At 38.1% G+C, this 13,871-nt stretch overlaps 1 protein-coding gene across 1 annotated transcript in view; it reads left to right on the top strand.

The window, feature by feature from the left end:
* The window catches only part of LOC132956768 (proton myo-inositol cotransporter-like), a 96,231-nt gene that overhangs the window by 59,849 nt on the left and 22,511 nt on the right, over window positions 1–13,871 (top strand). The window contains exon 4 of the mRNA XM_061030396.1: window positions 8,099–8,207. Coding sequence (XP_060886379.1) covers window positions 8,099–8,207 — 109 coding nt within the window. The remainder of the gene's footprint in view (window positions 1–8,098; window positions 8,208–13,871) is intronic.

Genomic DNA, 13,871 nt, shown 5'->3' with positions numbered 1-13,871 from the left:
GCTTATAGCATACTGTCTTCCCTTCTCTTCTCTTTGCAAAATTATAAAAATATCATCCCCAAAATATCAAACTATTCCTTTAAGAGCATATTTAATAAATAAAAAACTCACCTCGTTTTTCTTTAAGAAGAGATCAATCTTAATCAGATAGTGGCTTAACATTAACCTTTTGGAACCTGACTTGCGTCTCAGTGCAAGGGGAGGGACCCCCTAATAACACATACACAATATTTGACTCACAATCTAGTATTTAATACTGTTACTGAAACAAATATCAATCATGGTATTTTATGTTTTGTTATTTAATGATGTGTGCTATTATTTGGCATAATATATATATGTATGTATGTATATATATATATATATATATATATATATTAAAGTGATCATCTTCATCTATTTTTCACCTGGGTTTAATGTTCCCCTCTGACAAAACAACTGGCCCCAGTTGGCCCCCTCAGTAAAAGTGGTCTAGAACCACCACTGTCTCAGTGAAAAGGTCTGGACAGGGATTCCATATATACACAGTGATAGATAGATCCTGACCTTCTGCGCTGATCTTGACAGTGTGGAGTGTATGGTGATCCTCCTCTGATGAGGAAGTGAAGGAGAAGTAGGAAAGGAGAGAAGAGGGGAAGTTGGCAGAAGAAATAATTAGAGGAGCGATGGGGGTTGAGGTTTCGGATTGCCTGTTCAGGCTTCAGTCCTTGATTGCAGCCAGTCTGGTTATGTAAGTGAAGCCCACATCCAGGCACTTATATCCTGAGGACACTGTGATTGGATGGATAGAAAGAGATATTATTCTATGAAGTGACTTCGATCTTTATAATTCCTGTAGTGGGTCCATCAGCCACCTTCCTTGTTTTCTTGATTGGCCATTTTTCCACACCAGCATGTCCCCCTTTGATACTATTGACTGTGTATTGACCCATGGATAGATATACAGCTCACTGATTTTTCAAAGGATTTAGAATTCAATATGAAAATCAGTCCTCGTAAAGTGCTCCCAATGGATGTCTGCCAATGCTCCTGAAAGCAAGTTGCTGTCTGAATCTTCCTTTTCTATACTGTGGCTTCATGAGATGACAGTGGCACGTGTTTAAAACATGGGAAAAGAGACACATCTGGCAGGAATATCAATGCTAAACGGGCACTATAATTGGCAGAAGTAGAACTTGGGGTGTTTCCTGAAAGAAGGTATTCAAGAAAATACATAATTGGAAATTCCTTTCATGAATATCAAAGAGGAGAAGAAGCAGAATAAAAAAGGGACAGGGACCTTGTTCTCATTAAAATCACATCCCATGCTTCCCCTGCTCACTGTGCAAACACACTGTTTTATATTCTATGGGCCTATTCGTATATGCTGGATTGAATGGTAGTAATATGGTAAATCAAAGAGGATTTCACATCTCAGAGAAGAGCAGGTGATAGCAGGGGAATGATCAATGAGTCAGAAGGATGTAAGAAAAATAAGTCCCGCCTTTGTATGTGAGCTTTTGTATGTCTTTGCTTTGCTGGAAATGTTACATCGCATTCAGTGGTCATCTCTCATATCAAGGGATGTCACAGCAAAAGAAACCCTAGCCCTTACAAAAAATAAAGAATAAAAGGATACAAAGTTCAGACAAGTCAATGGGGCTGAGGCAAAATCCAAATACAAGTTTGGTCAGTTCAATCCGAAGTAGTCTACACTCCTGCACTTTAACTTATGTATCACTGACTGCACAGCTCTGGACAGCTCCCCATGTCAATACTGTTCAATTATAACATTTACATCTACCTCCAGCAAAGTATGTTGTATTTAATCTTTTCTTATTTAAGACTACTAATGCTTAGTTAAATCCTGGTTGTATATATTCTCATTCTTAGTTTTGATATTTTCAGTGCTTATTTACTTTGTATTTAATATTATATTGTGTTTATTTGCTAATATTGTGTGTTGGATAACCTGGTGCTGTAACGCCACAATTTTCCAGTTTGGGATCAATAAAGTAATTCTATTCTATTCTATTCTAGTTCATAAAACAGACTACTGAATGCTGGAAAATAATGCTAAGCTCAAAGACAATGTGGAATGAAGCTGGTGAAAGTGGGATGGTTATTTGCACAATGAGGAACAGGAGAGTGAGGGGGATGGGCGGATGAGGTAATTGTTCTGGCAGAGAGGTTGACAGAAGTCCACTGGTATATTACTGTGTTTTTTTGGACTTTTATGTGTGCATCTAGCCATGATCTTAACCTTAATGCACAATGCTGGAAGTTGTGTACAGCAGCTGTTTTACAAATATATTTTCAACTCATCTACATTTTCCCAAAGGCCAGACTCAAGTTATACTGTTTCTCAAATATACCTCGTAATTGTAAGACCAAAAAATTACGTTCCTGTTGTTCTTGCCAACCTAAGTCCCATGGTACCATGGTAACCATACTGTACTCCAATGTTCCTGCTGTTTACTCCAGAAAATGGAGACCATGAACTGTATCGTATGTCGTCATCTTCTTGGATTTCTTCTTTCGAAAATTTCTCAGAATCTTGTTGTTTTTTTTTATTAGTTTTTCAGCACCATTGATGTTCTTGTCAGAAGTGGGATTAACATGTTTACCGCTGCAATTTGGTTGTACAAGTATATTAGTTTTGTTATTTTTTAGTTTTTTTTTTTTAGTTTAGCTTTTTATCACAACAATATGCAGTGACAAAACACTCACATATGTTGGATTCAAATCATTCATGGGCCTCAAAGCTGAAATTCCTCCTGTCCAATGATCTTGTTAGAAATACTTCCATTAAAGAAGTGCAGTCGAGGCCTTTAATAGTAAAACTCTCGTTGGCAACACATTGGGACAAATGCTTATCAGAATGAGATTAATCTAAAATAAACACACCTGGAATCTATAAAGAACTAATTCATTTGATAACATTAAACCTTCAGGAAACCAGGAGAGGGTGAAGTACTGCACATTTAGTTGGTGATAATACTGAAGAAGAGTGGGATGAGGTCTGGCTTAGAGCCCAAACACACTCTGAGGATGTTTCACTGAAATAAACTTAAAACAGTGCATTGGTATCACTGGACTCAAACCAACAGGCACCTGCTGGACATGTTCAGTTGAGTCAGGGACCTAACTGCACATGGATTGTGTAACAATGAAGAGTTTCTTGGTGGAGGTTTGTCAAAGAGTTAGTGAAATAAAAAGAAAGCAAATAGATCCAGTATGCCTGCTTGGTATTTTCTGCAGACTTGAATATTAAATAATAGCAAGTGGCTGGGTACAGCCTGTGTAGTCCCTAAAAAGCTGCTGTACTGGAGATGAAACAATGCTGCTGCTCCCACCATTCAAGACTAGTACAATGCACCTGCAAAAACAGCTAAACTGGAAAGAGTCATGTACAGCAACATAGATTCTGTGTCATATGACCTGCCCTTTGCTTTCTTTTATGACATGACTCGAATCTGTGTGAAACCTGGCTATGTTACATATTTCAGGATCTTGAATAAAACTGAATCAAATCTTGAAATAAATGAGGCAGAAGTTATTGGAAAGGTTCATTGTGAAGTATTGAAGTGCAGTTACTGCAGTGCCTCTAGATTACTAACTGTGACTTTGCTATTTTTTCCTGGTTTTTCATCACCATCCCTCTTTCTCAATATCTCATCTGATTAGATTACAGCTGGGTGGTGTTCCACTGAAATTGAAGCTGTGTGTTTTGTGAGCGCATCTGTGTCTTTGTGTATATGTGAGACTATGCCTCTGATTATGTATGAGGGTGTTTGCCTGTTTTTTTTTTAAAGAAATATGTAAGCCTATATACGTTTTATTGTTTATTGTTAAAACCAATAAAACGTATATGTGTGTGTGTGTGTGTGTGTGTGTGTGTGTGTGTGTGTGTGTGTGTGTGTGTGTGTGTGTGTGTGTGTGTATGTGTGTGTGTGTGTGTGTCTCAAAGTTAAAAAAAAATAAACACATGTCTGTGAGGAAATATTTTATATCTGCTATCTGTGGTATGACCCAAATATTTTGTATGAATATGCAGGTCACAGCCACTCAGTCATACTCATAGTCTGGCTTTATAATAAAATAAATGGAAAATGACTGTTATGAACCTAACTCACATTATGTTCCACTATTTGATGTTTTGATGTTGCTTAGATTACAAGCTTATGTTGTAGTTGACTTCCTAAGTCCTTGTTTCCATTTCGGGGTTGAGTCCATTCATTCCTATAAAATAAGAGAATCTCCATGATTTCTGGTGCTACCTGACTCCAACTGCTAAATCTAATATCAGCCTTGCATGTTAAATCATTATTATAAGCTGCTCATATTTACCTGCTATAATTATCATTACAACTACTCCCCATTGTCATTATAGTTGTTAATCTTAATTTTAAAGTGATTAGTCAACAGTCTTACTTTGTTGTTACTACACACACTTCTACAGTGATTACTGGTATTGTATGTATAAATCTATTTTATTCATTGTTGTTGTTGCTCTGTTTGTTTGTCTCTTTCCATCTCTTTTTTCTGTATCTTCCTCTTTCCCACTTTCCAAGCCCAACACAGTTGCCGCAGATGATTGTTTAAAGTCTTTATATGTGATTTTTCGCACAATCAAGTATATCCTCTGAAAATAACTCTGTGAGTCATGACTGTCTACAATGGGTGTAACACCCGATTCCCACTGTCTGTAATGTTTTCAGAGTCCTATCTTCAGTTTGTTTACATCGTCGGGACGGCCGGCTGACTCCTCCCCTCGTGTATAAAAGTTGTTTAATTGAGGGACTAGAGAAAAGAAGAATAACATACTGTACTCACTGCTTAACTGTGTTTCTAGATCACGCTCATTTCAGGTAAATTTACATGCAGTGTGAAGATACGAGCAGAATAAAGATCGCTAGCATTAGCATGCTAACACAACAATGCAGCGCGAGTTGTTTTGGTTTCATGCTGGTGCTCAAGGGCGACATCTGCTGGATCAAAAAATCACATATAAAGCCTTTAAGATGGGTCTGGTTCTGCTCTTGGTTCCTGCCTGTTAAGAAAGGAAAGTGTCAGTAAATGCACGCACTCATTTAAGTTTAATATTTCCTTCCCAATTCTAGGCTACTGCTGTGATTTCCCTCATTAATTTTTATTTGGCATTCATTTTACATATAAACTAATGGATAGTGACAAACTGACAAAATCAGCCTCTTCCTCATAGTTACAGGTCATTTATATCAGGTTTCTATCCATCCTTAAAGAAATGCACTTCCTTGCATTAGACAGTAGGGGACGTCATCCATATATTAACTGATCTACAGACACATACGTAAATGGGAACAAGGCGTTATTGGCCAATTGCAAGATTTTGTTAAAATAACTGATTATGAAGTTGTTTGTTTGACTTCTTGAGAGTTGGGAACATTGACTCTTATCTTTTAAAAAACACGCTTTGTGGCTGCTGTGAAATGTGGCTGAAAGTTAAAAAGCTTCTCTCTACATTTCAGAACAGCAGGAACCAAAGACGATCCCATCCCCCCATAGGAAGACTGAGTAGTCATCAAAAAGAAGGCTTTAGTTTATTTGTGTGTCAGTGGCTGCTTACTTTACAAAGTCTGCTCTGCTTTTTCAAACAACTAGATGAGATGTTCACTGGTCCAGAGTCCTCCCACACACAGCTGCTCCCAACGAACCAGCCTGCCTGTGTGTCATCTCACATGTGCAGGCTCATGTTTACTTGTTTATGATATGATTCTTTGTGCTTGTGTTTGCACAGTCACTTGTGTATCCTTGCACACTTACATCTTACTTCTCTGTGTGTTCAGCCTTGTTTGTCTGATCTCTTGGCACTGTGTGTCTCTTCTCTTTATTCAACCTCTCCATGCCTGTCCGGCCGCTCTCTCATCCTATTATGACTTCCCAATTCCCAAAGGACCTGCTTGTCTGTGTATGTTGGAGATAACAGTCTACTCTGTAGCCAAGCCGAGTTGGACTCGTTAGAAAAACCTGAAACTTTTTTCTTTACCCTAAACTGAGTAAAATACATTATATGGAAAGCAGAGGTCAAATTCAAAATAAGGGGCACTTATTAAAGTCTTGTGTAAAGACATTTAAATGGTTCAGTTGGTGCAGACCCTGGAACCTAAATCTACCAATCTGAGGACAGTATGACACATTAAGCCAACCTCAGCTTAAGAAAAAAATAAAAATTCTGAATATGGGATTTTTATCAGCTGTGACAAAATGAGTTACGTACTCTTTGAGTGATTTTACCATATTAACCATAGACTGTATAAAACATGGACTTGGTTTCAGTGAGATCAACTCATTGGTTTCTGAAGAGGAGTTATGTTGCCCATCAACGGCGGTAGCCATATTGGAAACACTTTTAAGATGAGTATTTTAACATGAAACATAATTGAGATTCCTTTTATTTATTTATTTTTTATTTAACCTTTATTTTACCAGGCAGAATTGCTTGAGATCAAATGACCTCTTTTTCGAGCAAGGCCTGGTCAAAATGGCAGCAGCAAAAAAGAAATATAAGACAAACCCAAAAAGATTTTGCAGCCAGCCTCAAGTGGACGCTTGAGGAACTGCAGTTTTTTGCGCTTCAGCAATAACTCTTATGTTTTAACACCAGAGTTTTTGCCGCTTGATGTTATCATATCATTGGGAGCATTTCATGGTCCTTGCAAATAAATGTTTGTCATATTACACAATCTATTATCAGTTAATGTCTTGTTTATAGTTAGATTTGAATATTATCACTCTAACATTATTGTAATAATCTCTTACATCTCGTACAGTGAATTTTAATGGGGAGACAACATCTACTTTGCTTATCCCTGCATAAAGAATGAGGAGAAACAGCTTGCCTTGAGTCTGTCTGATCTAGTTATTACCTAGTTTCATTTATTTACACATTATGTCTGTTTTATGTTTAACCTGTTACTTCATTGACGTTAATATGCTGTTCAAGTTTGCAGAGAAGCAGTGCAATGCTGGAGCCTTATGCTAAGCTAAGGTGAAATAAGCTAAGATGAGAATGTGTTCATTGTATTCAATGAATTCATGTGTTCAGCCAGAACAACCCCCCCCCCCCCCCCACACACACACACACACCCCCTCCCCTCCCCACCGGATTGCTGATGGACGGTCTACCTCCCCCCACCCCCTTGCTCCCTATCCCTCTTCCTTCACCTTTTCACATCTCTCCCCCTATCCCTTTCCAAGCCCGGTGCAGTCTAGGCCTGTGAAGACTGTTTCATCACGAGCCGGGGATCCGGCCGAAGATTTCTGCCTTTTAATAAGACAGTTTTTTCTTACCACTGTAACTTTTGCTGCTTTGCTAAAGTGCTCATGATGGATAGGCCGGATCTCTGTAACATAGCAATAAGTAAGGTCTTTTACCTGCTTTTTGTAAAATAACAATAAGTAAGGTCTTTTACCTGCTTTTTGTAACAGAACAATAAGTAAGGTCTTTTACCTGCTTTTTGTAACAGAACAATAAGTAAGGTCTTTTACCTGCTTTTTGTAACATAACAATAAGTAAGGTCTTTTACCTGCTTTTTGTAACATAACAATAAGTAAGGTCTTTTACCTGCTTTTTGTAACATAACAATAAGTAAGGTCTTTTACCTGCTCTTTGTAACATAACAATAAGTAAGGTCTTTTACCTGCTTCTTGTAAAGTGTCTCGAGATAACACTTGTTATGAGTTGATGCTATACAAATAAAAATTGATTGATTGAATTGATTACTTTAACACCAAACTATTATCTACAGGTTATCTTCTTTTTCTAGCAATTCATGTTCCATCAAATAAACTTTTCATGGGGAGGCCTACTGAATTATTCTGAAGTTTCAAAGTAAGTTATTGCAAACAAGCTACGCACTTTAAAGAAGTAAAAAAGGTTACTATAACATTAAAACCCCCACATTAAAAACATTGTTGACAGTAACCTGGCCTTATATCTTAGGCGTCAGGGTCCTGTTCTTCTTATATTGGGAAGCTTGTTGATAAATGGAACTCTATTAATAGCTCTATATTTTGTGGCGTAAGGTTAGGCTGAGTTTAAATTTGATTTCTGATGTTACTTTTCTTCTATTTTCAGAAGGGCCGGTGATCTGGCGGATGCTGACCTACCCCCCCACTCGGCGAGCCCTTGTTGTGGGCTGTGGTCTTCAGATGTTCCAGCAGCTTTCAGGAATAAACACAGTCATGTGAGTGAAAACATACATCACACTTTTACCTCTGCCATCTAACACAGTTACAGAAATGTCTGGTTTGGCAAGGTGAGCAAACTTTTGTTGAATGTTGTGCAATGGTCAGTCATTAAATAACTATAAGTTCTAAAGAAACAAGAGCTATGACATGTAGCAGTTTCTTCTAAAAGAAAACCTCTACGTTGTGTTATTCTAGCCTAGTTGCAAATGGAAATTAAGGAACAGTTTTTTCATCTGTAATGCCATGATCAGACAGAGCAGCTGCTGAAAAAAGGAACCCAACTAATTCAATACCACAAGCAAAACACATCATGTGTCAAAAGCATTATGGATTGTGTCCGTAGTCAGAATAGCCATGTTTGAGGGGTCTATAGTTGTATGCAGGACCCTGCAATGAGCTAATGAGATGGAGGCCATTAGCCAAAATCCTATCCTGTGTCTGTACCTTTAAATATGTAAATGAGATGTGTCTGACCACGCCCCCTCTCTGGAAGGGCTTGGGTGTACTCGAGCTTTCTGGCTCCATGTCCTATTGTTTACAGTGAGAAGGCAGACTCAGAGGGCAGAACAAACACCTAGCTGTGGGAGTGTCACCCACCTGGGGGAGGGGCTACTTTGTGATGTCACAAAGGGAAAATCACCAAATGGCCTGTTTGAGCACACATTTTCTGAAAAGTGGAGCAGGAAAAAGACGAAGATGATGGACTTTTTTCACAACTGGGGGGTTTGTAGACAGACTAGAAACACAGTTGTGTTAGAAAAACATATTTAAGTGTATTTAGCATAATATGTGACCTTTAAGAGTAATGCATATTTAACTGACAGATCATTTATATTGGTCCCTTAAACTTTGCGAGTCACTAAAATTTGACCTGTGCCCCCTGAGGTTGCTTTGTCAGTTATCCAAAGCACAGATCCGCTGTCCTAATATAGAACATATTACCACTGAAACATAAATCTGAAATGTGTTTTTCATCCCTTCTGCCCTCACAGATAATAAGAACAATGATGACACATGGTACTGAATATCTGCCTCACTAGCTTTCACTTTTAAAATCACATAGATCATGACAGATGTATTAGTTTCAACAACACCATATTAAATCACAAAACATTGCCATCACCTTCCATAACACATCATACACCAAGGACTGATCCTCTACATCGCATTACTGCGCTCACTCGACTGTGAAGGGACGGAGCACCTTTCCTCTTTTATTCTTTTTATCTTTCCATCTGGAAGATTGTGTCATGTGTCTTTGTCTTACTTCCCCTTTGAGATGAACTATATTACAAGCTCTGTAAACAATCTGTGGATATGTGCTGTTGCTTAGCAACCGAGGTGAGAGCAATAGGATAAGTGTGTGCTCGTATGGCCATTTGTGTGTGTGTGTGTGTGTGTGTGTGTGTGTGTGTGTGTGTGTGTGTGTGTGTGTGTGTGTGTGTGTGTGTGTTTGTGTGTGTGTGTGTGCTTGAATCTTGAATAGACAGAGAGATGACGGAAAAGGGTGAGAATGTAAAGATTCACAGTGTTTAACAGATGTGACAGTATGTCATGAATGTTACTTTCTCTTCATAATGACTTTTGACTGTTTGCCACTCATAGTTTATATTTATCTCAATCTCCCATTGGTAACAGAACATGAAGGAGACAAATGATCTGTCTCTATTCACCTTTCGGTCTCTCTTACAGGTGTTGTTGTCTTTTTGAAAATCTCTGCTCATTTATCTCTGTCAGCAGTGACCCACACTAAGCGTTAGGAAGTCTTTGATCAAGATGATCATGTTGTGCTTTCACCTGGCATTAAAATGTCTCTACTGTTTACAAATTCAACCTGATTGCCCTTTCATTCAGGAAATACTAAACATGGCTTCCTTTGGTGATAATTGCATCCTTCAAAATTGGCTTAAAGGCCTCACCCTGCTGGAAATCAATGTTTGACAATAATGTCTCAGTTTGAGCCGTTTACAATTACCAAAGTGTGTTTGTCTAATTTGTAGTCAAATATATGATTACACTTAATATATGCCACATTCACCTGACAAGTCCAGATAAGCATCTCAATTCAAGATAGTCTACGTTTTTTCAAATGAGATGTAATGTCTTATTTCAAGAAACTTATTATATTTGAGTTTTGCACTGTGCAGTTTGTTCGCTTCCCTGCATCATTTCTTTTGGCAAAGTTTTATTGAGCTCATGCATGTTTCCTCTGATATATCAGTATAATGTTAAAGGACAACTATCACACAGAAGGTAAACAGATACCTTGTACTTTATTGATCCCCCATGGGGGAATTGTTTTTGCTACAACAGCTCAAGAAAACAGGAAACTGCAAAACTATAAAATGTTAGATTTTCTTGCAAGTTACAATATTCATAGAATATAGGATTTGCTACTAATTAAGCATGGTCCACCAATATCTGTCACTGGTAATATTTATGGTCTTTCCACCCGTCTGAAATTACATGAACATGGCATAAAGACAACTTGTTCTGAATGCAGAGAGTAGAGACTTTGCAGGTAATTCTGAGGGGACTTCAGGTATACGATTATGATCAATATTATAATGAATACAGGTTAAAAGCAGCAGACAGTGCGGCAGTGGAAGCGACAGACAGGTGAACAGCTAAATAAAGAAGATGCTTCACAGCAGGTCAGGGTGGCTATAGGGCTGTTCTCAAAAAAATCAATATGGTAATATATCATCATGTGCTCCAGTCAAATACATGTATTGATGCAGATGTTACAGAATCAATACAGCTGCAAAGAAAGATAATTTACCTTTTGGTGCAGTTCCCAGTAACACCACAGGCAGAGCTCTGGGATTCAAATGTTTTAATTACCTAGGATCTCTGAGGACCTGAATTGAAGTATTTGAAGTTGTAGGATTCTTATGCCCCTGCTGTTATTCTCAAAAATAAAGAACAGCTGTTGTAGTGAATTCTGTGCAGGACATGGTCATTATCAAAAATCAATGTATATCAGGATATGCATCATATTTTGGCCTCTGTATCATGATACCTAGTGGATAGGGTGGCTGTATCTAAGATATAAAGGGGGTTGTCCTCAAACAAAACCAGACCAGACGTTTAATCTCCAGATCCTCTGAACTATGTAGAAGTATCCCTGGGCATGATAATTAACCCAAAATTGCTTCTAATGCAAAATCCTGAGGCGTATAATCCTGTGTGAATTCACTTCTGGAACATCATTTGACTATTTTTCAATGAACTTCTTATAAAATAGACTGACAGTAAAAGTGATATTTCTTCATGATGTTATCTTCCATTTATGTTATTGTTGTATGTTTAAGTTATCATGAACATCTTTCTGTTTGCTTGCCAGCAGTAATGTCACTCATCCTCTGTGTACTTTGCCAGCTTGTGAATTTACCATCAGTTTTTTTTGTTCCCATGTGAAGCTGCCAGTCCAGCCCTATTAGCGAGTGAGCAATAAAGGAGTTCTAGGCAGCCGGTAAATCAGCCGGGCTTAGAGGCAAGCTCCACTCCTCTCGTCCCCAGCTGCTTTTCCTGATTAAACCAGCATGCTGGCATGGAGAGAGAAGGAAAAGGGCAGAGAGAGAAGATGGCAGACTGGCAAATAATAAAGAATAAAAAAATTCAAACCATACTAGAGAAGCACACATTGTCTGTCACTCTACTTTAACAGGCCGCTCTCTTCATTTGGGAACTCTCCAGGAGTGGATTGATGTACTTCACTGTGTTTTTTTCTCTCTAAATCAAATACGCTCCAGCTGAAGGGAACATTCGAGTCCATATTAGCACTTTGTCCCACTATACAGCCTTGAAAAAAAGTTCTACTCAACAGGGAAGGAAGCAGGTTTAAAGGAATTATTGACATTTTGATGTCACAGTGAACTGAATTAACAAAAAGCAATGAACATAGCTGAATGATAAAGTGATGATTGTTTGCAACTGAACTGTATTTTCAGTGACTGAGAAATATTTGAATGTCAAAATAGGTTTTGATATGTACTGGTTTTCCAATACTGCATCTACTAAATCATAATATGAAAGCACATCAAGTTAAAAGCTTTTAATTAGATGTTTGCACAAGCTCAAAAAAACTTTGGGCTGTATTTAAAGTTTAATGGATGTTTTATTCTCGATCCATGGTCACACGTTTTTAATTGGGTGTCTCAGGTGCACGGGGGGGGGGGGGGGGGGGGGGTCAGAAGGGGCTGGTAGAGTGTCTGAAAGAAAACAGATGTGACAAAAGAGCATGTACTGGTGTGAATCAGGTTGTCTCTTATCACAAAGTGTGCTCCTCTGATCCTGTCCTTCCCTCATATTTAACGTACAGCTCATCAACATATTTTAGCTGAACTTGATGGACTTTCTCTTTCCAACATAATTAACAAAAAACTCAAACTCAAACATGCTGGTGAGATGATCAGGGCGTGTTCAGCTGCTACTTATTTGCAAATTGCACTCAGGGCAGGGCACCATCACATTCTTGCATGCAAATGAGTCTCTGCAGTGATAGGGCGGTGTGCTGTCTAATAAGCATGCAGTTATGCAGACAAGAACAACATCCAAAATATTTTTGGCTTATCATTGATACACACACAAAAAAACCCACAACCACTGAATCATTTAACACTTACACGTATGGGTTACTTAACTCAAAAGAAATCACAGATTGCATTGTGCCTCACAGCAAGAAGGTTTTGTGTTTGAACCTATACTTGTTGGTTGTGTTCTTTCTGTTTGGAGTTTTCATGTTCTGAAATATTATAGATAGTCTTTCTTGGAAATACATATTTTAAAATAAATCACGATTGCATCATATCAGAGGAGATACTTCAACTAGTAGTTAGTATGTAAAGCAGTAGAAAACAGCAGTTTAATTAAAACAACACAACTTAAAGGTTTCATATGTGATTTTTTGATCCAGCAGGTGTCGCCCTTGAGCACCAGCATGAAACCAAAACAACACGCGCTGCATTGTTGTGTTAGCATGCTAATGCTAGTGATCTTTATTAAGCTCGTATCTTCACACTGCATGTAAATTTACCTGAAATGAGCGTGATCTAGAAACACAGTTAAGCAGTGAGTACAGTATGTTATTCTTCTTTTCTCTAGTCCCTCAATGAAACAACTTTTATACACGAGGGGAGGAGTCAGCCGGCCGTCCTGACGATGTAAACAAAGTGAAGATAGGACTCTGAAAACTCTGAAAACATCACAGACAGTGGGACTCGGGTGTTACACCCATTGTAGACAGTCATGACTCACAGAGTTATTTTCAGAGGATATACTTGATTTATATTATATTTAAGTGTGAAAAATCACATATAAAGCCTTTAAGTACTTAAATAAGGCTTTTTATTAATAAAACAGTATTTTTTTGGTAACAGACTGATACAGCAATAAACTTTAATTTCAGATGTTTTTTTAGTGTAATAAGGTCCCTCAAACAAAGGAAGCAAAGGCTCATTTAGCTTGCATACTGAAGCTGTTTTCACATTACTACTTAAAATGTATAGCAGACAGCCTGCCCCCTGAAATCTTTCTTAGTTGCTTGTTCTCACAGTGGAAAGTTTTCCCTATTGTTGGGAGGGGGTCCAACAATAGTGACAGTTTTTGGTCTATATCAATAATGCGTGTGATCGGAAATATTTTCATTATTAACAAAA

The sequence above is a fragment of the Labrus mixtus genome, chromosome 22 (assembly GCF_963584025.1).
Source record: "Labrus mixtus chromosome 22, fLabMix1.1, whole genome shotgun sequence".
NCBI lineage: Eukaryota > Metazoa > Chordata > Actinopteri > Labriformes > Labridae > Labrus > Labrus mixtus.
This window is presented reverse-complemented; position numbering and strand designations above follow the sequence as displayed.